At 37.0% G+C, this 26,613-nt stretch overlaps 1 protein-coding gene across 5 annotated transcripts; it reads right to left on the bottom strand.

Moving 5' to 3' along the window:
- Positions 1-227: 227 nt before the first annotated feature.
- LOC131371227 (guanylate-binding protein 1-like) lies at positions 228-26,613 on the bottom strand. 5 transcript variants are annotated; one of them, XM_058419089.1, is made up of 12 exons: positions 11,545-11,678; positions 10,761-10,856; positions 8,443-8,647; positions 8,104-8,231; positions 7,413-7,522; positions 6,314-6,528; positions 5,786-6,028; positions 5,514-5,662; positions 3,517-3,648; positions 2,866-3,078; positions 2,200-2,302; positions 228-1,115 (listed from the first exon to the last, which is right to left on the bottom strand). In XM_058419089.1, exons 3-12 carry the CDS (start codon positions 8,624-8,626, stop codon positions 712-714), a joined length of 1,881 nt encoding a protein of 626 aa, XP_058275072.1. In that variant the 5' UTR covers positions 8,627-8,647; positions 10,761-10,856; positions 11,545-11,678; the 3' UTR covers positions 228-711. The 5 variants fall into 5 exon arrangements, with proteins under 5 accessions (XP_058275072.1, XP_058275073.1, XP_058275070.1 ...); XM_058419088.1 differs by lacking the exons at positions 228-1,115; positions 2,200-2,302; positions 2,866-3,078; ... (7 more) ...; positions 10,761-10,856; positions 11,545-11,678 and adding exons at positions 15,661-16,339; positions 17,314-17,416; positions 17,937-18,149; ... (7 more) ...; positions 24,574-24,654; positions 26,410-26,612; XM_058419090.1 differs by lacking the exons at positions 2,200-2,302; positions 2,866-3,078; positions 3,517-3,648; ... (6 more) ...; positions 10,761-10,856; positions 11,545-11,678 and adding exons at positions 17,314-17,416; positions 17,937-18,149; positions 18,587-18,718; ... (5 more) ...; positions 23,547-23,751; positions 26,410-26,613.

Raw genomic sequence — 26,613 nt, 5'->3', positions numbered from 1 at the left:
ATTATTCATCTATTCTACACATTTTAAATGTTTGAATTACTAAATTACTATGCATTATTTGGAATGTGCTGTGGGTGAGTGTATACAATCAATGTATTTGTGCATTTTAAAAGATTCTATTTAAAAGTTTGTCATTTTTTCATTCATTCCATCCCTTAAGTAATTAGTAAAACATGGAAAATAATTTTATAAAAATGAAACATTGAGACATGAAATATCTACCTGCCCATATTTTATTATTATTCAACAATATCAACACAGTCTATTTAATTAGAATCAAGCTTTCAACAGCCTTGTGGTATAATAATCATTTAAAGTTCAATATCAGTTTTAACAGTGCACCACATGACATTGAGATTTATAGTTAAGTACAGTTATGATAGAAAAGCATTGAAATAACACAAGATGCAATGCACAAATATCACTGCTTTTCATTTATGACTTATGGACAATATGCAAAAGCTTAATTTCAGTACTTACATTGCTTAGATTCTTCAGTGAAAAACAATCTGCAGGTATAATCTGAAGTACATGCTGATTTTATGTCAGAAGTGAATGTCACATTGCAGTTACACTGGATTTCACCTTTACAAGTTCCACACTGAAATATATTACTTCACACAAAAACTTAGGAGTTATCAGGTTTCTTAAGCTGGTTTTTAATATATATCAAATAATATTTCACTCATTTAAACACTTTTTTCTCTGGCATTAAAATGGTATTTTGAGTTTACTCATGAGTTTATACTGAAGAAATGTGGAAAACACATCTTTGGCAGTGTCAACAAGTGGCATGACATAATCCTTAAAAACGCCACCAGATTCTTTTTCCTTTTCCTTTTCTTTTTTAAGTTGTTCAATCTCCTGGCCCAGCAGCCGGGCTTTCTCATCAAACCCTTTCTGTATGAGTTCTTTCTGTTCAGCTAGTTTGCACTCCACTGCTCTTCTCATCTCCTCCTGTTGCTGATTCTTCTCCTCCTCAAACTTCTTCTCCATCTGCTGTACCCGTTGCTGATGGTTCACTTTTTCCTCCTGTGTTAGTTTCTCCATCTCCATCTGTTTTTCCTTTTCTACATTAAACTGCTGCTCTAAGAGAGCTGCTTGTTCTTTTTCCTCTGTGCATCATCACCAAGGGTCAAAGGAGGAAATAAAGTAAAGAACTCGACTTGTTAGTGTTAGTACTAATAGTTAATTAGTTAATTAGTACTAATAATTACTAGTGTAATGTTTTTATTAATTTTATTAATAAACAGTATTTTATTAATAGGCATTCATAATTTGCAGTATTCTCTTGCAAGCTATTGGATTGGACAGTGTTGACATTTTAATAAGATTCATAATTATGTATCAGTTTTCTGTTCTCACACATCGATGAAGTGAGAACACAAAAGCCATCATGCAATGTGCAAATCTGTTATTTACCTCTGACAGGAAAAGGAAAAGCAATACTTGTCCTCACCCTTGCACCTACTATTAAGTCTACTATCATGGCTTGTAAAGTTGCTAACACAATCATGTAACATTACTAAATAATGTTGTAGTAGATTTATTTTTGTTGCTAACATTCATTATTTGTCTCAGTGTCATTTTGAGCTACTTATCTGTGAACCTCCTCCTTGCTGGTACAGTTCTTCTTCAGTATATTCTGGCTGAAGTATTTAAGGTTTGATGTCACTGTTTAACAGTAACTCAGAAAATCTTCATCCACTGAGTCATTTCTGTTGCTTGAGTAATCAATTTGCTCCCTCACAATAATTTTCTTACAAACCAAAGTTATTGCTTATTATCAGTTACCAGCTAGATATCTGGCTTCATTTATCTAGTGAGCACCTCCTTCCATTCTTTTCTGCCCAAATAGTCTTCCTAATTTCACATTTACCTCCAAGCATGTTTCCACCAGGTATATTTATGGGTAGATTTTTTTTCCAGTAATCCTTATTTACATTTGCAACATTTGGCAGACATCCAACTTACATTTTGTCTCATTTTTATACAACTAAGCAATTGAGGGTTAAGGGCCTTGCTCAGGGGCCAAGCAGTGGCAGCTTGGTGGACCTGTGATTCGAACTCACAAAGTCCAAAGCCTTCACCACTAAGCTACATTTATTTAGTTGGGTAACATCAATACAGTTTCTTTTCCAGAATGTTTTCACACAATGTTCACACAATATTTGAATATATCAGTTATGCCCAGCTTACTTCGAATCTGTTTCTCACTTTCAGTCAGTTGTTCACCAGTCTGGAGAATTAAATTTGCCTCTGCACTTTTCCCCTTCAGAAAGCTCTCCAACAAAGCCTCAGCCTTCACAAAAAAAAATACACATACATAAACGCCACAGAGACACAGAGAGAGAGCGAGAGAGAGAGAGAGAGAGAGAGAGTTAGAGAGAGAGAGAGAGAGAGAGAGAAAGGAAGAAAACACACCCACAGTAGTGGAATTACTGTATTAGTAAGGAACTGGAGCCTTCTGATTTGGGTTTTTCATCAAACCTTAAGGTGGATGGATTATGTCCACCTCATTAGGTTTCTGTCAGTCAAGAAGAGGAATCTGAGAGTGTCATGGGCACAGGCTCACCCTAACTGGACAGATGAAGATTAGAATCTGTCCAGTTGCCGTAAATCTGTGTCCATGATATCTTGCCAGGGTTGCCATTGTTAAAATCACAGAAATCATAAAGCTGAAGCTTTTGACCTGTATCAGCAGAATGTTATGCATTGTGCTATTGCATGATTGGCTTATTAGACAACTGCATGAATGAGGAGGTGTATACTGTGTATACATACATGCATACACACGTGTATTTATATATAAAACTTTACTTGTGTGTGTGTGTGTGTGTTGGTGTGTAAGTAAATGTTTCTTACCTGGTTTCCCTTGTTGGGCTTGCTGTGGTACTCAACAATGATCTTGTCTCTATGTCTGCAATAGAGCTCATATCCTCCAGGCTTTGCATACTCCCCCTGCCGTACACACACATTCACCTCCTCATACAGATCAGTCAGAATTTGGTGGCACTTCTCTTCTGATGCCTCCATGTTCTGAACAGTTAGCTCAGCATAGTGCTTATCTATTTCCTCCTGAAAATAACATTGCATGAACAAGAACAAAATACATAAACATAAGTAATAAAAATAATCATAGATAAACTTCTAAAATCATCTTTACACCTAGAGAGTAGTACATATAATATAAACATATATGTTTTCTAAGTGTTCTAATATTTTTTATTCTGGTCAAGGTCATCTTGGATCCAGAGTCTATCCTGGGAACACCACACACAAATTAAGAAAAAAACCATGGATGGGACACTAATCCATAACTAATCTATGGGGCGCACATATTGAACATTCTTTCATATCTAGGGGAACCTCAGAATAGACAATCCATCGTATTTTGGTGGATAAATTAAAGTGGAGGAAAATGGAGAAAACTGAGCTCAGGATTGACACTAAAGAGTGTGTGCATCTGTGTGGTGTATGTGTGGGAGTGTGTGTGGGGGGGTGTTCAAAACGCACCATCAGTTTCTTGAAGTATTCCCCTTTTTCATCTTTAAAGGAACGTTTCATAAACTCACTGCAGGCCATGTTGCTGATCCTCTGGTGTTCAGCAGAAATTTCATTAAAACTGGCAGGAAATGTTCTCTTCACCTGGATTAACATTGGATATGCTTTAGATTAGAGTCATAAGTCATATCTTAATGCTAGTATCACACACACACACACACACACACATACACACACTATTTTATATATTCATATAACATGTATATTTTTACTTATTAACTATTTTTATTATTATTATTATTATTATTATTATTATTAACTACTTATGTCAAGGCTGTGTGAGAGAGAGAGAGAGAGAGAGAGAGAGAGAGATCTGTAATTGCACCTATATCTGTTTAGTATTTAAATCTGTAAATCAGATTCAAAACCTGAGTGGACATGGCCTAAACATGAAATATTAAATATTAAATATGAACCATTCCACTATGTCCACAGCTACCCAACTCACACAGATTCAATAATTAATATATAGATGGATGTGGGACTGCTATTTGTAAATAGTGCTCATGCAGTTATTATTTTTGTTCGTACACTATATTGGCAAAGGTTTTGGGACATCCCTCCAAATCATTGAATTCAGGTGTTGTTTTTCAGGGGTTGGGATTTAGTGAAAGAAACTCTTAATGCTTCAGCATATCAAGACATTTTTGACAATTTCCTGCTCTCAACTTTGTATATGGACCTTGTTTTTTGCATTGGTGTGCAGTCATGTTGGAACAGGAAGGGGCCATCCCAAAACTGTTCCCACAAAGTTGGGAGCATGAAATTGTCCCAACCCCTGAAAAACAACACCTGAATTCAATGATTTGGAGGAGTGTCCCAAAACGTTTGGCAATATAATGTACTTGTGCCCAGTATTTTTAATAAATTACGTTAAAATAATGTATTCTGTCTTGCATGTATTTGTGGATTAGTCCAGTCCAGTCCAGGCCTTAATGCTACCACTTTGATTACTGATGCTCACATATATTTGCATATGCATTTCTGATAACTCTTGGTTTTTCACAATTATTTTGTCTTTAATTTCTACCATTTAATTTTTGCTATTTTTCTCTATATATTGTTAACTATATCCCTTTGTTTTTCATGTCCACACACTTTAATTTTTACTCTTTTCTTTCTTCATATGTAGGACAGTCGTAAAAAGCATTTCACTGCAAGTCGTACTGTGTATGATTTCGTATGTGATGAATAAAATTTTAATTTGAATTTGATTTTAATTTGGTTGGGTTGTGGTTGTGTTTCTTTTGTGTTTTGGTGATGACAGTTTTGGTTTTCAAACTTACTATAACTGCAAGTTTGGTCAGTCCCATGTTTTGATTTGTCTCCCTTGGCTGTACATAATCACCTTGTATGTGTTAATATTGATATACGTTTGCATTCACTTGTAGTAGGGGTGTGACAGCCATTTATGTTGGAAGTGGGTTTTGTCTTTTTAGGAAAGATTACTGTCTTTTGTTTCTTTCTATTTTTCTGTGTAGGTCAGTTAGTCCCTAACCTCATTGTGTTTTTTCAATTTCAATTCAATTCAATTTATTTGTCTAGCGACTTTTACAATGGACATCGTCTCAAAGCAGCTTTACAAAAGAAGATGAACAGAGAAAGGAGAGGGGAAAGAACAAAAACCCCAAATAACTAGAAATAAAAATAAATTATTAAATTAAATTAAATTAAATTATGAAACTATTTTATCCTTATTTTATTTTATCCCTATTTCCTGTTTTCTGTTTGTTATTATGGCCTTGGTCCACCCTGTAGTTTAAAACAATACTGCTAACGCATAGTACAGTGCCATAAGTTCAGGGTACACAACTTCAAGCTTTTTGCTTCACTAATCACTCAATGCACACTGCTTTATTTAAGAAAAGTGCCTCCTTTTCATGTATATATTCATATTTGGTAACGTGTGTGTCTGTGTGTGTGTGTGTTTGTGTGTGTGTGTCTGTTACCTGTTCCATCTCACTCTCATATAGCTTAAACCCCTCCTGCACAGCTGCCTCATTTTCAATCATTGCCATAGCAACCACAGCATTCTCCAGACAAGGGACTTTTCCACTAGAGATCGTCTGCACATACGTCTGCACTAGGTGACCAAACACTGTCAACACAAGCACACACACAGTCACAGCACAGAGATGAACAGATCTATATGTAGTGAAACTCAACTGAAATGTTGATACAGATAAATAATAATATTGGAGATAAAAAAATTAGTGCTTACTCCTCCCTGTGACTTTATATCCTCCTTTAACTGTTTTTGCTCTGCTTTTAGCAAAGACATAGTCACAGAAATGCTGTGTAACATCCAGAAATTTGGGGAAAATTTCACTCTCATCCAGGCTCTCAATCATAACCATTTTCTCCTGGGAGGCAGGAAACGGGAAAACAAAGCACTTGCGGGTTGGAAAATATTTCCGGATACACTGCCTTGGAAGGTTATAGTTGGTGTCCTTCTTACTAAAACCTGCATTGTAAAAATAATTTTGATCTATTCACACATCCCAGTGGAAATGTTACAGAACAATACAGTTTGACTTCCAAATGCAACAAAATACACAGGTGGCTAAAAAATAATCTGTGACATTGCAATTGAAGTTCTATTGTCCTACTATTTGGAATAAGCATTGCAGTAATAGTTTAAAAGTAAATATTTTGTTCTATAGTGATTTCCACATTTAGAGTATGCTATTAGAAAGAGAGTTCTTGCACATGTTCTTTCAATATCTTGGATCACTAATGTCGTTTATACCTTTCTTCAGCTGCAGGGCAAAATCCAGGTACTCATCCTCGGTCACTTGACCCTTATTCTCAAGCACCAGCTGTAATGAAAAATCACGCACAGTCCAGATAAAGTTAGGAAAAAACTGCACAAACTGAGTGTCTTCCTCCTCCTCCTCCTCAGCCTCAGCTGCTTTGGATGCAGGTGATTTGATCTTAATCTGCTCTGCAAGCTCAGTGACATAGCTGCAACATGTTAAGGAATCATGACTTAATGAGAAATACAGTCTTGGGGAAAAGAAACCTTTTTCAATTCTGTATTTTTTTCATCTATCAGGACCAATATAACAACTGTGTGGTTCTCAGCAACCTTTATAAATGAAAAAATGTTGTTGTTGTTGTGGTCCGCATGTTTCAATTTGGCCCAGGTTTTACGCCAGATGCCCTTAGTGACACAAATAATAATGAAAAAACACAATAGATTTTAATATGTAGTAATTTTATCCAAAATATAAAAAATATATATAGATGTAATATAAAAAAAATGTGCTATATTTCCTCCCAAAAGTGTTTACTAGTGAACCAGTGTTGATTTATGCATTGACAGAGACTTCAAAGCGCTTTTGCATGTTGCTCTGGATAAGGGCGTCTGCCAAATGGCAATAATGTAAATTTTCAGCATACAGTATCTAGGGGGCGATGGTATCTCAAGTGGTAAAGGCTCTGGGTCATTGATCAGAATATCAGGGTTCAAGCCCCAAAACCGTCACAGTTGAGTCCTTGAGCAAGGCCCTTAACCCCACCTGCTCCAAACAGAAACTCCTACTGAAATTGTGTACTTTAATTTACTGTTGCTAAAGGTGGTTTTACATGTTACTGAATTATATGGTATACTTTTGGGTAAAATTATACTTACTGAAATCTGTTATATGTTATTTATAGGTTATATGTTTTTAGAAGTTGGTGAAGACCACACAATTTTGCCTAATCCTAATAAAAAAATAGAATTGAATGAAGGTGTACTTTCTTTTTCCCATGACTGTATCTGTGGCTTTTTAGCATTGTCTAATGGACAATCTAATGGAATTTCTGTATTTGTTTTATTAATTGTATTTTACAAGGAAGGATACTGTAGTTTTTCCACTGCTGTGTTGTCGATGGTTCCACGGCTGTTGTAGACCAGAGTGCTGCTCAGAAGAACAGCCAGACAGAAGATCCAGGCATCATTTTTAGAGTCTCCCTAAAACAGTATAAATAATGTACACTATAGTTATGTATATTTAGAAATGTTCAATATTATATGATCCTTATATAGTATGTTTAGACAAAAAATACTTTTAAAGATATTCTTAATTGTATAGCTCATCAGTTTCAGGAAAATGATTACAAACATTTTATTAAATGTTAATTGTTTCTTTTCTTGTCTTATGCTCATGCAATTAAATCCTCTATAGAATGCATATGTCCCAACACCATAGGCAGGTCCTGCTTTAAATTAGGAACTTAAAATATAATTGTTAATCAGTATCTTTTTGGCTGTGCAAATGAATGAATTCAAACAGATTCATTGCAAAGATATGATTTTTTGTGCTAATAAAACTTTGTTTGCTGATAGTTTCTGATAGTAAATTTGAAGTAACCAATGTCTACCACAACAGATTAAATACCTTGAATGCAGATCATCCAGCTATTCATTATTACAGTAAAGCTTTTCAAATATATGACCAATGTAATTTGGCCACTAAAGCATATATTCTAATTTGATAATATGCAATAAATGCACATTTACAATGATATACTCTGTTGCTATGAAGTCCTTACCTTGTCAACATCCCCAAGTCCCTCAGTGTCCAGCAGCACCAGAGTATGTCCTGTTCTACTGGGATGTGGCACACACCACATCCAAATACCTTTAGTTTTGGACTCAATGGTGCTGCCCAGAGCAAAGCCTGAAAACATCCACAGCAGTCATATTCACTATGAGATTCAAATAAAGTTTGGTATTCTAGACATGTTGGACGGACAGAAGTGTTCACATATTGCTCATGAAGCTACTTTGGTGCATACACTTCTACTGGTTGAGCTATTTTCAAATTCCATAAGGAAGAAATGTCCAATTCTGAAAAAGTGAAAAATCACCAAGCCCTCACCAAAACTCACCAGTTTGTTTTCCTGCCAGTCGATTCATGAGGTAAGACTTTCCTGTGCGATAGAGTCCTACCACAGACACCACCACCACAGGCTGGTTATTCCTGGACAGATACTCTATGGCTGCATCACTTACATGCAGTGAACCATTGACATTTTCCACCAAACAAATAGGCCCAGGCATTGGGATGCACATGATGATCTCCGCCTCTGCAGTCTAGATGTTGAAAATTAAATAGTCTTTTTATTGCAAGTACACAAAAACAGTTAGTTAGCATGCAAGCATGGATTAGAGCCCTGAAGCAGAGGCATGAGAAACACGATGACATGGTCAAACAGTAACAAAGTCACACAGGAGCGCCTGTAAAATACTAAATTACCCCAAGAATCCATGGAAAATTAACCCTATTCAGTGGCGCCAAGTAGACCAGTGAAAGGCTACACTCCTGGGCCTGCTATCCCCATTAATGCTGCCTTGTTTGAAGCTAGGACCTGGATGCTACCAGGAAGGCCCTGATGTGTGCAGGGTCAGGTTTGTCCCTGCAGGTTTTCTACACTGCTAATCTGCTCACTATTATAACTCACTGACTAGTTCTACTAGTGTAACTCTGAGGAAGATTCAGTTGTATTCTACCACATATATTTTACTTTTTACCATGCTATGGCTGAATTCCTGATAGTAGAGGTGGCTGCAAGATAAATCGCAGGGTTTTATTTGTTAACTGGCCCAAGTACCCTAACCAGTTGTCAAACAAGGACCAAATGCTTTCAAATTAATAGAATGTTTCCCAGAGACCATCAAGTAATGCTGAAAGGCAACACTGAGGATTCTGAGACCACAGACAGCAAAAACCTTTCTGTTGTCTGTAAGGAGCCAACTGAAGTTTTGGTGAAAAGTGCCCTATTCATTTTCCGAGCTCTCCAAGCTTACACTCCATGTCAGGTTGTGGACTGTATTCTGCCTTTGGGCAACAAGATGGTGACTCTGAGGACTTTCTATTTTGGAAGTTGCCCTTCCTGTTTGCTTCCTGTCTTTGCCTTGGTCTTTATTATATGTAAGTTTCTGCCTTGCTTTCCCTTATTACTGTGCCTTTTGTGATTTATTGAATTTGTGAGTTCTGTTACCTTCTGAGAGTTGGATTTTTTGAGAATTGTGACTAAGACTTTTTTGCCTTGAAACTTTTTGTGAATGTCTTCAATTAACTTAATTGTGCTCCTGTACCAGCTTTTGCTTTTGGGTCCTTGTTCTGTGTGTAGCCAATTTACACAGACATTTATACACAATCCTGAATCAAACAGAAAGTGGATTTGAGTTATGGTCAGTCAGAGAAAGAGACATTGTTCTGTACTGTTCTTTTATTTCAGCAAACCACTTTTCAAAGCATATCACATGGGTGGCCCCTGTTTTCGCTTCTTCTGTCTAATTGTTACAACTTACCCCAGCAGGTGCTATAACCTACCCCGGTAGTTTTAACAAAGGAACACTGTGCACATGACATCTACAAAGTGCTTAAGGGGACATGGTAAATGGAAAATTTGAGATGGGAGGAAAATGTATATTTCAATGCTTTTGTGTTCACTTGCAAACCTTTTGTCATTGAGTTTGTACAAGCAGTACTTCCAGTTTCATTTATCACTGTCTGCAGGAGCCAGCTGATAAGCCAGCTAATCTTTTTAAAAGTATGTAACGGCAGGTCAGTTTTATTTATTTGACACTCAGAAAGTGAGCATCTGTGAGCTGCTACACTGCCAAAGTGAGTAAAAAAAGATAAAAAAGATTAAAAAAAAGATCATTTTAAATATATATGTAACAACATGAACACAACAATTTACAGTATTTATGAGTATACATGCTTAAAGTTTTAACAATCCTTTACCTTTAAAAATGGCAACACTGGTCAAGTTTAAAGATATGCTATAACGTATTAAGCCAGATAAAAATATATTTAGCAAAAACATCTTTTAAGAATTATTATTATTATTATTATTATTATTATTATTATTATTATTATTATTATTATTACATTTTTAAAAATAATAGATGGTTCACACCCATATGCACTATATTACCAAAAGTTTTGGGACACCCCTCCAAATCATTGAATTCAGGTGTTGTTTTTCAGGGGTAGGGCTTGGCCCTTTAGTTTCAGTGAAAAGAACTCTTAATGCTTCAGCATACCAAGACATTTTGGACAATTTCATGCTCCTAACTTTGTGGGAATCATTTTGGGATGGCCACTTCCTGTTCCAACATGATTGCGCACCAGTGCACAAAGCAAGGTCCATAAAGACATGGATGAGCGAGTTTGGTGTGGAGGAACTTGACTGACCTCAACCTGATAGAACACCTCTGAGATAAATTAGAGTAGAGACTGCAAGCCAGGCCTTCTCATCCAACATCAGTGCCTGACCTCACAAATGCACTTCTATAAAAACAGAATAAAAATTCCCGTAAACACACTCCTAAACCTTCTGGAAAGCCTTTCCAGAAGAGCTGAAGCTGTTAAAGCTGCAAAGGTTGGGACAACTCCATATTACATTCATGTGCATGTAAAGGCAGACATCCCAAAACTTTTGGCAATATAGTATTACATATTATTATTAATAATATAGTATTAATATTTAACTTTAATTTAATGCTGAACTGAAATGACCATTTCAAATTTCGGATAAGTTCACAGTGAACTACTCTATGCTCACAATTATAATCAATTAATTTCATTGTAAAATTTTTAAGTATTTGCTCTTCTACCACTAGATCTCTCAAAAGCTTTCATGCCTTATATTCTTTAAAAATGATTATATCATTGTCAGAAATTTATTTGAGTGTGTGTGTGTGTGTGTGTGCAGAGAGAGATGTCAGCCAAAATCGTGTACAGTAAACGGCAACAGTGCTCAAATAAAACGATCAACATTTCATTAATTCCTCTACACTCCGGTGGCAAAATTTGGGATAAAACATTCGGGGCTCGATTTTAATCTATGAATGAATAGCGCTAACGACGCCCCTGGTTACAGGCACTGCAGCAAAATAAGTGTTATACCCATTAGAGAGAATCTGCAGGGTAACACATTAGGTAAGGAAACCAACCAACCAACCAACCAAAAACTTACCTTACAGGTCAATCTTCAATTGCTAAAGAGATGCAAACCAAACTGATGTCGAACTGCAGGCACCAAGATTTATAGGCTATGATCAGGTCCGAGCGGGATCACGTGGGTTAGTTCGTGAAAGTCATTATATTTCTGAGAAATCATGCAGTGCAATCTGCCTCAGCAAAGCAGACGGGGTGTGATCTAACTGTGGACAAATCTAAACACCCCGTGTGTGTTTTACTTTCACTTTTGCCTGCTTCCGAATCCACAGTAACAGTGAGCACAGGATGTCCTCAGCAGATGTTGCTAGACTACACGGTTGCCATGGTGGTACAGAAACACTCAGACAAACAGTCACACATGAATAAAGAAAGGATGATGCATTAAAAAGGTTTTATTTGTTAAGTAGTCAAACATATAAAACTGAAACAGGCCAGCATTCATTTGCTTAGCAGATACCGCTGAGATGCAGGCAGCAGGATTTATAAGCTATGATCATCGCATGAGATCACGTGGGAGAGTTCATGGAGGTCAAGACATTCCGGGAAATCGTATCATGCTAGTCAGCTTCAGAATGACGGGGCGTTGTCTAACGGTGCAGCATCCTCTGTTTAGTTCACCTTATATGAAGAGAAAGCTTCAGTTTGCTGTACTTTCTCTTTCACATGCGTCCATAGCTGACAGATTCATGCTGTTTACTTCACGACCTTAAGGACTGATGTTTTCTACTCTGTTATTTATAACTATAATATAGACTACTTTACATCTCTTCCATGGACTTTCAGGTCTTGTGACCTGAGGCTGAGTTCACCAATGCATTTCTTCTTTTTAAGAATGTAGCAAATTTTTTGATTGGGCCACTTTAAGTTTCTCTCTCTGATATGTCTTTTTTGTTTTTTCAGCCTCCCTTAACTGCCACCACTTTGAATCACATATTGTGTGTTCCCATAAACAGCTAGGAATTCACATTTAGCACTTGGAATAGTTAATGGAATATTTCTCAGCACACTAAATGCTTGGTAGTGATTTCCTCAGCCTCAGGAAATCATTTAACTTGACCTCTGTTCAAAGTCACCTAATACATGTTATCATACAACTGAGAACTGTGTTCCACACGAGAACTGAACTGTGCTGGACACACACACACACACACACACACACTAATTGTCCTGTTTGCACGCACGTCACTTTACATTTCACTTTATATTTTTAGATTGATCCTGTTTACATGTGTCACTTTAATATTTGCACTCACTGTCTACACTGTTTTGCACAAAGTCGGTCTATATGTCTATATGTTGTTTGTCTGAACTGTCTTGTCTCATCATCCTGTGCACTTCTGTTGTATGTCTAGTCTTTTCTTGCACCTTAAGTATAATTTAGTTTTATCTCTGTGTTTAGCTCAGTGTTTGTCTGCATCACTGTACTTTGTCTGTGTTATGTGTAACACCTTTGGTTTAGGAGGAACATTGTTTCATTTCGCTGTGTACTGCATCAGCTATATATGGTTGAAGTGACAGTAAAGCTTCTTTGACTTTGATTTGACTTGAACTATGTACAGCACACTTTTATCAGTTATTTATTATTAAACAAGAAGAAGTGTGTTTATTTTCACTTTCACATGTGTCCCCACCATACATCTCTGCTATTAATAATCCTCTCTGTAGTCTGTACAGAGAGTAATCCTATCAGTGTTTTATCTCAAAAAGGAACTAACTCAATGAGATGACATGAGGAAGTCATCTTGAGAGGAATCATAAAGAAAAGGGAACATTGGGTGACACGGGATAGAAATATTATGAGTTATTCTTCCACATCTGTACTTCAAACAGTGCGTTTATCTCAATATGACCTTTCAGTTTTTGGTTCACATTCAGGAAGATGTGGAACTGAAATTGGTTTTCGACGTATTGTGCATCCTAGGAGTCTCAGGACAGTTGTGTTGTGGTGGTTATCTGAGCCTATGGCCTTTTTGAGCATTATGGCCTTTTTGTAAGTTTGAACCAGTCTGGCAATTTTCTGTAGATCACATCTACAGCAAATGCATGTACATGTTGCTTTGATGGGTTTTTTTTTTTAAATTGCACTATTCTGTGTAGAGATTCTGGCACCAACTATGGCATATTCAAAATAACTGAGATCACATTTTTTCTCCATTCAGATTTTTGATGTGAAGAATAACTAAAGCTGCTAGACAATATTTGCATAATTTGGAAAGTTGAGGAATTCCATGAATTTTGTAAAGTTTAATTGTTATTAAACTTGATAGAAAATTGGCTTTGAGAATGACAGATGAGGCACCTGATTAATCAGCTGATTAATCCATTCCTTAATCTCTATTCAGTAAGTCCCTGAATGCAGAAACATATGGCAGCCTTGATCAAAATCGATTGTGTCATAAAGGTTTGGGATGGATTTAGATAGATCTAAATCTAGAGTCTAAAAATAAACACATGTCCATCTGAAACTCTGTGCCTTATGTATAGTAGATAAAATTAGGAGACTTGAAAGAAAATGCCATTTTATTTTCTGTTTAGTCTTAGTTAGGCAGCAGAGGCAGAAGTGTTGGAATGGAGTCAAAAGACAGGGGAAAAAGAGTCAGAAAATCTTTGTGCTATAAACTGGTTAGAGAGGTGATCTTGCGACTGAAAATGTTCTCCAAAATCCTGGCCATTGGCCAATTGTGGGTGGAGGCATGAAATTGGCCCAGTCAAGGGATCTGGGTTTTGGAAGGGAGAGTGGACAGAGGGTCAGCTTAAGATGAAGAGTGTTTGAAATCTCTGCATCAGAGTCTGGATCGGAGCCAAGTTCATTGAGTGAGACATTTTCCCAATGTAGGAAGCAGGGTTTTTTAGTGGGGAGACATCTGGAATTCATGATCATATAAGGGTTCATAGATATGGAATGGAATGTGCTACTGAGAAGGCTGTGAACTGACTGGGTGAATGTGTAGACATACATGTGTTCTGTGAGTGTCATTGTTTTAACAAAGTTCATAATATTTATAAACAGAACTCCTTGTCCATAGGTTTTCTATGGGATTCAGGTCTGGAGAAAGTGCAGGCCACTCCATTTGTGCAGGCCACTCCATTTGAGGTACCCCAGCCTCCAGCAGCCATTCCTTAATGATGCGACCTCGATGAGCTGAAGCATTGTTGTCCATGAAGATGAAATTAGGCCTGTGCTGTTCATGCAGGGGCACAATGACTGGATTTATGATGTTATTCGGGTAGTATTGGCTTGTCACTGTACCATTCACAAGATGTAGGGCAGTTCTGTATTGAGTAGACACACCTGCCCAGACTGTAACACCACCACGACAGTGGCTGATGCATAGCACTCTCCTTGATGTCTCCAACATCGTTGGAGGCCATCATTTCTGATCAACGTGAATTGACTTTCATCAGAGAACAGCACTGAGGCTAACTGGTCCCTTGTCCAGCGTAAATGCTCCATGGCCCATGCAAGACGATAATGCCTGTGCCTAGTGGTGTGGCAAGGTACCCTTGCAGGTCGTCTAGCACGCAGACCACGCTGATGTAAACGGTTTCGAATGGTCTGACGTGACACTTGGGTGCCTCTCACCTCCCTTAAATGTGCCTGGAGTTGAGTGGCATTCTTCATCTGGTTCTGCAGGGCACTGTTCACAATAATGCGGTCATCAACGTGGGATGTGGCCAAAGGACATCCACTTCTATGCCTTTCTGTGACTCTTCCAGTCTCTCTGTATCTCTGTCACAACCTGCTGATGACACTCTGTGACACTCTAAGCTCAGTGGCCACTTCCCTCTGAGAACATCCTGTTTGAAGCCTCGCAATGGCGAGGTACTGTTGATCAGTTGTTAGGTGTCGTCTTGGTCTCATGATGTCAAAATGTGAACAGCATGATGAAGAGGACTGTTTAAATAACAATTCTAATTGATCCAGAAAATTTATTGGTCGATTCATGGATCAAACACCAGTTGTGAATTTTGCCGTTAAGCACCTTGTTAGAGAACAGCAAGTTATTCAAAAAGTACTGAAACACTGAACAGTTGGACATGTGCATTCAAAAGTGTAGAGAAGGTCAAATTAAGTTCACCTGTAAAGGTTAAGTACAGTTATGATAGAAAAGCATTGAAAGAACACAAGATGCAATGCACAAATAGCAATTTATGACTCATGGACAATATGCAAAAGCTTAATTTCATTACTTACATTGCTTAGATTCTTCAGAGAAAAACAAAAAATCTGCAGGTATAATCTGAAGTACATGCTGATTTTATGTCAGAAGTGAATGTCACATTGCAGTTCCACACTGAAATATATTACCTCACACAAAGACCTGGGAGTTATCAGGTTTCTTAAGCTGGCTTTTAATATATATCAAATAATATTTCACTCATTTAAACTTTTTTTCTCTGGCATTAAAATGGCATTTTGAGGCATTTCCTCATGAGTTTATACTGAAGGACTGTGGAAAACACATCTTTGGCAGTGTCAACAAGTGGCATGACATAATCCTTAAAAACGCCACCAGATTCTTTTTCCTTTTCCTTTTCTTTTTTAAGTTGTTCAATCTCCTGGCCCAGCAGCTGGGCTTTCTCATCAAACCCTTTCTGTATGAGTTCTTTTTGTTCGGCCAGTTTGCACTCCACTGCTCTTCTCATCTCCTCCTGTTGCTGATTCTTCTCCTCCTCAAACTTCTTCTCCATCTGCTGTACCCGTTGCTGATGGTTCACTTTTTCCTCCTGTATTAGTTTCTCCATCTCCTTCTGTTTTTCCTTTTCTACTTTAAACTGCTGCTCTAAGATAGATGCTTGTTCTTTTTCCTCTGTACATCATCACCAAGGGTCAAAGGAGGAAAGAAAGTAAAGAAGAGAAAGTATAAAAAACTCGACTTGTTAGTGTTACTACTTTTTTTTATTAATTTTATTAATATATTTTATTAATAGGCATTCGTAATTTGCAGTATTCTCTTGCAAGCTATTGGATTGGACAGTGTTGACATTTTAATAAGATTCATGATTATGTATCAGTTTTCTGTTCTCACACTTCGATGAAGTGAGAACACAAAAGCCATCATGCAATGTGCAAATCTGTTATTTACCTCTGACAGGAAAAGGAAAAGCAATACTTGTCCTCACCCTTGCACCTACTATTAAGTCTACTATCATGGCTTGTAAAGTTGCTAACACAATCATGTAACATTACTAAATAATGTTGTAGTAGATTTATTTTTGTTGCTAACTAATTCTGGCTCAAATATTTAAGGTTTGATGTCACTGTTTAACAGTAACTCAGAAAATCTTCATCCACTGAGTCATTTCTGTTGCTTGAGTAATCTATTTGCTCCCTCACAATAATTTTCTTACAAACCAAAATTATTGCTTATTATCAGTTACCAGCTAGATATCTGGCTTCATTTATCTAGTGAGCACCTCCTTCCATTCTTTTCTACCCAAATAGTCTTCCTAATTTCACATTTACCTCCAAGCATGTTTCCACCAGGTATATTTATGGGTAGATTTTTTTTCCAGTAATCCTTATTTACATTTGCAACATTTGACAGACATCCAACTTACATTTTGTCTCATTTTTATACAACTAAGCAACTGAGGGTTAAGGGCCTTGCTCAGGGGCCAAGCAGTGGCAGCTTGGTGGACCTGTGATTCGAACTCACAAAGTCCAAAGCCTTCACCACTAAGCTACATTTATTTAGTTGGGTAACATCAATACAGTTTCTTTTCCATGGTTTTCACACAATGTTCACACAATATTTGAATATATCAGTTATGCCCAGCTTACTTCGAATCTGTTTCTCACTTTCAGTCAGTTGTTCATCAGTCTGGAGAATTAAATTTGCCTCTGCACTTTTCCCCTTCAGAAAGCTCTCCAACAAAGCCTCAGCCTTCACAAAAAAAAATACACATACATAAACGCCACAGAGACACAGAGAGAGCGAGAGTGAGAGAGAGAGAGAAAGAGAGAGAAAATACACCCACAGTAATGGAATTATTGTATTAGTAAGGAACTGGAGCCTTCTGATTTGGGTTTTTCATCAAACCTTAAGGTGGATGGATTATGTCCACCTCATTAGGTTACTGTCAGTCAAGAAGAGGAATCTGAGAGTGTCATGGGAACAGGCTCACCCTAACTGGACAGATGAAGATTAGAATCTGTCCAGTTGCCGTAAATCTGTGTCCATGATATCTTGCCAGGGTTGCATTGTTAAAATCACAGAAATCATAAAGCTGAAGCTTTTGACCTGTATCAGCAGAATGTTATGCATTGTGCTATTGCATGATTGGCTTATTAGACAACTGCATGAATGAGGAGGTGTATACTGTGTATACATACACGCATACACACGTGTATTTATATATAAAACTTTACGTGTGTGTGTGTGTGTGTGTGTGAATGTTTCTTACCTGGTTTCCCTTGTTGGGCTTGCTGTGGTACTCAACAATGATCTTGTCTCTATGTCTGCAATAGAGCTCATATCCTCCAGGCTTTGCATACTCCCCCTGCCGTACACACACATTCACCTCCTCATACAGATCAGTCAGAATTTGGTGGCACTTCTCTTCTGATGCCTCCATGTTCTGAACAGTTAGCTCAGCATAGTGCTTATCTATTTCCTCCTGAAAATAACATTGCATGAACAAGAACAAAATACATAAACATAAGTAATAAAAATAATCATAGATAAACTTCTAAAATCATCTTTACACCTAGAGAGTAGTACATATAATATAAACATATATGTTTTCTAAGTGTTCTAATATTTTTTATTCTGGTCAAGGTCATCTTGGATCCAGAGTCTATCCTGGGAACACCACACACAAATTAAGAAAAAAACCATGATGGGACACTAATCCATCACTAATCTATGGGGCGCACATATTCAACATTCTTTCTTATCTAGGGGAACCTCAGAATAGACAATCCATCGTATTTTGGTGGATAAATTAATGTGGAGGAAATTGGAGAAAACTGAGCTCAGGATTGACACTAAAGAGTGTGTGCATCTGTGTGGTGTATGTGTGGGAGTGTGTGTGGGGGGGTGTTCAAAACGCACCATCAGTTTCTTGAAGTATTCCCCTTTTTCATCTTTAAAGGAACGTTTCATAAACTCACTGCAGGCCATGTTGCTGATCCTCTGGTGTTCAGCAGAAATTTCATTAAAACTGACAGGAAATGTTCTCTTCACCTGGATTAACATTGGATATGCTTTAGATTAGAGTCATAAGTCATATCTTAATGCTAGTATCACACACACACACACACACACACACACATACACACACTATTTTATATATTCATATAACATGTATATTTTTACTTATTAACTATTTTTATTATTATTATTATTATTATTATTATTATTATTATTAACTACTTATGTCAAGGCTGTGTGTGTGTGTGTGAGAGAGAGAGAGAGAGAGAGAGAGAGAGAGAGAGAGAGATCTGTAATTGCACCTATATCTGTTTAGTATTTAAATCTGTAAATCAGATTCAATACCCGAGTGGACATGGCCTAAACATGAAGTATCAAACATTAAATATGAACCATTCCACTATGTCCACAGCTACCCAACTCACACAGATTCAATAATTAATATATAGATGGATGTGGGACTGCTATTTGTAAATAGTGCTCATGCAGTTATTATTTTTGTTCGTACACTATATTGGCAAAGGTTTTGGGACATCCCTCCAAATCATTGAATTCAGGTGTTGTTTTTCAGGGGTTGGGATTTAGTGAAAGAAACTCTTAATGCTTCAGCATATCAAGACATTTTTGACAATTTCCTGCTCTCAACTTTGTATATGGACCTTGTTTTTTGCATTGGTGTGCAGTCATGTTGGAACAGGAAGGGGCCATCCCAAAACTGTTCCCACAAAGTTGGGAGCATGAAATTGTCCCAACCCCTGAAAAACAACACCTGAATTCAATGATTTGGAGGAGTGTCCCAAAACGTTTGGCAATATAATGTACTTGTGCCCAGTATTTTAAATAAATTACGTTAAAATAATGTATTCTGTCTTGCATGTATTTGTGGATTAGTCCAGTCCAGTCCAGGCCTTAATGCTACCACTTTGATTACTGATGCTCACATATATTTGCATATGCATTTCTGATAACTCTTGGTTTTTCACAATTATTTTGTCTTTAATTTCTACCATTTAATTTTTGCTATTTTTCTCTATATATTGTTAACTATATCCCTTTGTTTTTCATGTCCACACACTTTAATTTTTACTCTTTTCTTTCTTCATATGTAGGACAGTCGTAAAAAGCATTTCACTGCAAGTCGTACTGTGTATGATTTCGTATGTGATGAATAAAATTTTAATTTGAATTTGATTTTAATTTGGTTGGGTTGTGGTTGTGTTTCTTTTGTGTTTTGGTGATGACAGTTTTGGTTTTCAAACTTACTATAACTGCAAGTTTGGTCAGTCCCATGTTTTGATTTGTCTCCCTTGGCTGTACATAATCACCTTGTATGTGTTAATATTGATATACGTTTGCATTCACTTGTAGTAGGGGTGTGACAGCCATTTATGTTGGAAGTGGGTTTTTAGGAAAGATTACTGTCTTTTGTTTGTTTCTATTTTTCTGTGTAGGTCAGTTAGTCCCTAACCTCATTGTGTTTTTTCAATTTCAATTCAATTCAATTTATTTGTCTAGCGACTTTTACAATGGACATCGTCTCAAAGCAGCTTTACAAAAGAAGATAAACAGAGAAAGGAGAGGGGAAAGAACAAAAACCCCAAATAACTAGAAATAAAAATAAATTATTAAATTAAATTAAATTAAATTATGAAACTATTTTATCCTTATTTTATTTTATCCCTATTTCCTGTTTTCTGTTTGTTATTATGGCCTTGGTCCACCCTGTAGTTTAAAACAATACTGCTAACGCATAGTACAGTGCCATAAGTTCAGGGTACACAACTTCAAGCTTTTTGCTTCACTAATCACTCAATGCACACTGCTTTATTTAAGAAAAGTGCCTCCTTTTCATGTATATATTCATATTTGGTAACGTGTGTGTCTGTGTGTGTGTGTGTTTGTGTGTGTGTGTCTGTTACCTGTTCCATCTCACTCTCATATAGCTTAAACCCCTCCTGCACAGCTGCCTCATTTTCAATCATTGCCATAGCAACCACAGCATTCTCCAGACAAGGGACTTTTCCACTAGAGATCGTCTGCACATACGTCTGCACTAGGTGACCAAACACTGTCAACACAAGCACACACACAGTCACAGCACAGAGATGAACAGATCTATATGTAGTGAAACTCAACTGAAATGTTGATACAGATAAATAATAATATTGGAGATAAAAAAATTAGTGCTTACTCCTCCCTGTGACTTTATATCCTCCTTTAACTGTTTTTGCTCTGCTTTTAGCAAAGACATAGTCACAGAAATGCTGTGTAACATCCAGAAATTTGGGGAAAATTTCACTCTCATCCAGGCTCTCAATGATAGCCATCTTCTCCTGGGGGGCAGGAAACGGGAAAACAAAGCACTTGCGGGTTGGAAAATATTTCCGGATACACTGCCTTGGAAGGTTATAGTTGGTGTCCTTCTTACTAAAACCTGCATTGTAAAAATAATTTTGATCTATTCACACATCCCAGTGGAAATGTTACAGAACAATACAGTTTGACTTCCAAATGCAACAAAATACACAGGTGGCTAAAAAATAATCTGTGACATTGCAATTGAAGTTCTATTGTCCTACTATTTGGAATAAGCATTGCAGTAATAGTTTAAAAGTAAATATTTTGTTCTATAGTGATTTCCACATTTAGAGTATGCTATTAGAAAGAGAGTTCTTGCACATGTTCTTTCAATATCTTGGATCACTAATGTCGTTTATACCTTTCTTCAGCTGCAGGGCAAAATCCAGGTACTCATCCTCGGTCACTTGACCCTTATTCTCAAGCACCAGCTGTAATGAAAAATCACGCACAGTCCAGATAAAGTTAGGAAAAAACTGCACAAACTGAGTGTCTTCCTCCTCCTCCTCAGCCTCAGCTGCTTTGGATGCAGGTGATTTGATCTTAATCTGCTCTGCAAGCTCAGTGACATAGCTGCAACATGTTAAGGAATCATGACTTAATGAGAAATACAGTCTTGGGGAAAAGACAGTACAACCTTTTTCAATTCTGTATTTTTTTAATCTATCAGGACCAATATAACAACTGTGTGGTTCTCAGCAACCTTTATAAATGAAAAAATGTTGTTATTGTTGTTGTGGTCCGCATGTTTCAATTTGGCCCAGGTTTTACGCCAGATGCCCTTAGTGACACAAATAATAATGAAAAAACACAATAGATTTTAATATGTAGTAATTTTATCCAAAATATAAAAAATATATATAGATGTAATATAAAAAAAATGTGCTATATTTCCTCCCAAAAGTGTTTACTAGTGAACCAGTGTTGATTTATGCATTGACGGAGACTTCAAAGCGCTTTTGCATGTTGCTCTGGATAAGGGCGTCTGCCAAATGGCAATAATGTAAATTTTCAGCATACAGTATCTAGGGGGCGATGGTATCTCAAGTGGTAAAGGCTCTGGGTCGTTGTCCGGAAGATCAGGGTTCAAGCCCCAAAACCGCCACAGTTGAGTCCTTGAGCAAGACCCTTAACCCCACCTGCTCCAAACAGAAACTCCTACTGAAATTGTGTACTTTAATTTACTGTTGCTAAAGGTGATTTTACATGTTACTGAATTATATGGTATACTTTTGGGTAAAATTATACTTACTGAAATCTGTTATATGTTATATATAGGTTATATGTTTTTAGAAGTTGGTGAAGACCACACAATTTTGCCTAATCCTAATAAAAAAATAGAATTGAATGTGTACTTTCTTTTTCCCATGACTGTATCTGTGGCTTTTTAGCATTGTCTAATGGACTATTTCTGTATTTGTTTTAATAAATTATTTTAATACAATTTGTTTTGTATTTTACAAGGAAGGATACTGTAGTTTTTCCACTGCTGTGTTGTCGATGGTTCCACGGCTGTTGTAGACCAGAGTGCTGCTCAGAAGAACAGCCAGACAGAAGATCCAGGCATCATTTTTAGAGTCTCCCTAAAACAGTATAAATAATGTACACTATAGTTATGTATATTTAGAAATGTTCAATATTATATGATCCTTATATAGTATGTTTAGACAAAAAATACTTTTAAAGATATTCTTAATTGTATAGCTCATCAGTTTCAGGAAAATGATTACAAACATTTTATTAAATATTAATTGTTTCTTTTCTAGTCTTATGCTCATGCAATTAAATCCTCTATAGAATGCATATGTCCCAACACCATAGGCAGGTCCTGCTTTAAATTAGGAACTTAAAATATAATTGTTAATCAGTATCTTTTTGGCTGTGCAAATGAATGAATTCAAACAGATTCATTACAAAGATATGATTTTTTGTGCTAATAAAACTTTGTTTGCTGTTTCTGATAGTAAATTTGAAGTAACCAATGTCTACCACAACAGATTAAATACCCTGAATGCAGATCATCCAGCGATTCATTATTACAGTAAAGCTTTTCAAATATAGGACCAATGTAATTTGGCCACTAAAGCGTGTATTGTAATTTGATAATATGCAATAAATGCACATTTACAATGATATACTCTGTTGCTATGAAGTCCTTACCTTGTCAACATCCCCAAGTCCCTCAGTGTCCAGCAGCACCAGAGTATGTCCTGTTCTACTGGGATGTGGCACACACCACATCCAAATACCTTTAGTTTTGGACTCAATGGTGCTGCCCAGAGCAAAGCCTGAAAACATCCATAGCAGTCATATTCACTATGAGATTCAAATAAAGTTTGGTATTCTAGACATGTTGGACGGACAGAAGTGTTCAAATATTGCTCATGAAGCTACTTTGGTGCAAACACTTCTACTGGTTGAACTATTTTCAAATTCCATAAGGAAGAAATTCTTTTTCAATTCTGAAAAAGTGAAAAATCGCCAAGCCCTCACCAAAACTCACCAGTTTGTTTTCCTGCCAGTCGGTTCATGAGGTAAGACTTTCCTGTGCGATAGAGTCCTACCACAGACACCACCACCACAGGCTGGTTATTCCTGGACAGATACTCTATGGCTGCATCACTTACATGCAGTGAACCATTGACATTTTCCACCAAACAAATAGGCCCAGGCATTGGGATGCACATGATGATCTCCGCCTCTGCAGTCTAGATGTTGAAAATTAAATAGTCTTTTTATTGCAAGTGCACAAAACAGTCAGTTAGCATGCAAGCATGGATTAGATCCCTAAATCAGAGGCATGAGAAACACGATGACATGGTCAAACAGTAACAAAGTCACAGAGGCGCACCTGTAAAATACTAAATTACCCCAAGAATCCATGTAAATTTAATCCTATTCAGGGGAGCCAAGCAGACCAGTGAATGACTACACTCCTGGGCCTGCTGTCCCCATCAATGCTGCCTTGTTTGAAGCTAGGACCTGGATGCTACTGGGAAGGCCCTGATGTGTGCAGGGTCAGGTTTGTCCCTGCAGGTTTTCTACACTGCTAATCTGCTCACTATTATAACTCACTGACTAGTTCTATTAGTGTAACTCTGAGATAGATTCAGTTGTATTCTACCACATATATTTTACTTTTGCCACGCTATGGCTGAATTCCTGATAGTAGAGGTGGCTGCAAGATAAATCGCAGGGTTTTACTTGTTAACTGGCCCAAATACTCTAACCAGTTGTCAAACAAGGACCAAATGCTTTCAAATTATTAGAATGTTTCCCAGAGTCCATCAAGTAATGCTGAAAGACAACACTGAGGATTCTGAGACCACAGACAGCAAAACCTTTCTGTTGTCTGTAAGGAGCCAATTGAAGTTTTGGTGAAATGTGCCCTATTTAATTTCTGGGCTCTCCAAGCTTACACTCTATGTCAGGTTATGGATTGTATTCTGCCTTTTGGCAACCAGATGCCACTGATAAAACAAAGAGTCTTGCTGAGAAACCTTTTGTGAATGTCTTCAATTAACTTAACTTAATTGTGCTCCTGTACCAGCTTTTGCTTTTGGGTCCTTGTTCTGTGTGTAGCCAATTTACACAGACATTTATACACAATCCTGAATCAAACAGAAAGTGGATTTGAGTTATGGTCAGTCAGAGAAAGAGACATTGTTCTGGATTGTTCTTTTATTTCAACAAACCACTTTTCAAAGCATATCACATGGGTGGCCCCTGTTTTTGCTTCTTCTGTCTGTTACAACTTACCACAGCAGGTGCTATAACCTACCCCGGTAGTTTTAACAAAGGAACACTGTGCACATGACATCTACAAAGCGCTTAAGGGGACATGGTAAATGGAAAATATGAGATGGGAGGAAAATGTATATTTCCATGCTTTTGTGTTCACTTGCAAACCTTTTGTCATTGAGTTTGTACAAGCAGTACTTCCAGTTTCATTTATCACTGTCTGCAGGAGCCAGCTGATAAGCCAGCTAATCTTTTTAAAAGTATGTAACGGCAGGTCAGTTTTATTTATTTGACACTCAGAAAAAAGAAAAGATAATTTTAAATAAATATGTAACAACATGAACACAACAATTTACAGTATTTATGAGTATACAGGCTTAAAGTTTTAACAATCTTTTACCTTTAAAAATGGCAACACTGGTAAAGTTTAAAGACATGCTATAACGTATTAAGCCAAATAAAAATATATTTAGCAAAAACATCTTTTAAGAATTATTATTATTATTATTATTATTATTATTATTATTATTATTATTATTACATTAAAAAAATAATAGATGGTTCACACCCATATACACTATATTTCCAAAAGTTTTGGGACACCCCTCCAAATCATTGAATTCAGGTGTTGTTTTTCAGGGGTAGGGCTTGGCCCTTTAGTTCCAGTGAAAAGAACTCTTAATGCTTCAGCATACTAAGACATTTTGGACAATTTCATGCTCCTAACTTTGTGGGAACAGTTTTGGGATGGCCACTTCCTGTTCCAACATGATTGCGCACCAGTGCACAAAGCAAGGTCCATAAAGACATGGTTGAGCGAGTTTGGTGTGGAGGAATTTGACTGACCTCAACCTGATAGAACCCCTTTGAGATAAATTAAAGCATAGACTGCAAGCCAGGCCTTCTTGTCCATCATCAGTGACCTCATAAATGCACTTCTATAGAAATAGTCAAAAATTCACATAAACACACTCCTAAACCTTCTGGAAAGCCTTTCCAGAAGAGCTGAAGCTGTTAAAGCTGCAAAGGTTGGGACAACTCCATATTACATTCATGTGCATGTAAAGGCAGACATCCCAAAACTTTTGGCAATATAGTATTACATATTATTATTAATAATATAGTATTAATATTTAACTTTAATTTAATGCTGAACTGAAATGAGCATTTCAAATTTCGTATAAGTTCACAGTGAGCTACTCTATGCTCACAATTATAATCAATTAATTTCATTGTAAAATTTTTAAGTATTTGCTCTTCTACCACTAGATCTCTCAAAAGCTTTCATGCCTTATATTCTTTAAAAATGATTATATCATTGTCAGAAATTTATTTGAGTGTGTGTGTGTGTGTGTGTGCAGAGAGAGATGTCAGCCAAAATCGTGTACAGTAAACGGCAACAGTGCTCAAATAAAACGATCAACATTTCATTAATTCCTCTACACTCCGGTGGCAAAATTTGGGATAAAACATTCGGGGCTCGATTTTAATCTATGAATGAATAGCGCTAACGACGCCCCTGGTTACAGGCACTGCAGCAAAATAAGTGTTATACCCATTAGAGAGAATCTGCAGGGTAACACATTAGGTAAGGAAACCAACCAACCAACCAACCAAAAACTTACCTTACAGGTCAATCTTCAATTGCTAAAGAGATGCAAACCAAACTGATGTCGAACTGCAGGCACCAAGATTTATAGGCTATGATCAGGTCCGAGCGGGATCACGTGGGTTAGTTCGTGAAAGTCATTATATTTCTGAGAAATCGTGCAGTGCAATCTGCCTCAGCAAAGCAGACGGGGTGTGATCTTACTGTGGACAAATCTAAA

The sequence above is a fragment of the Hemibagrus wyckioides genome, linkage group LG20 (genome assembly GCF_019097595.1).
Source record: "Hemibagrus wyckioides isolate EC202008001 linkage group LG20, SWU_Hwy_1.0, whole genome shotgun sequence".
In the NCBI taxonomy this organism is placed as follows: domain Eukaryota; kingdom Metazoa; phylum Chordata; class Actinopteri; order Siluriformes; family Bagridae; genus Hemibagrus; species Hemibagrus wyckioides.
The sequence above is the reverse complement of the archived record's forward strand: the minus strand, read 5'-3'. Positions and strand labels throughout refer to the sequence as shown.

Excerpts from the sequence above, each read along its gene's own strand:
- LOC131371227 (XM_058419088.1), bottom strand. The coding sequence starts at position 23,730 with ATGTGCATCCCAATGCCTGGGCCTATTTGTTTGGTGGAAAATGTCAAT. Across the intron at positions 22,627-23,203 it reads GACTTGGGGATGTTGACAAG|GGAGACTCTAAAAATGATGC; the intron begins GTAAGGACTTCA and ends ATACTGTTTTAG. Across the intron at positions 21,617-22,516 it reads ACAGCAGTGGAAAAACTACA|CTATGTCACTGAGCTTGCAG; the intron begins GTATCCTTCCTT and ends AACATGTTGCAG.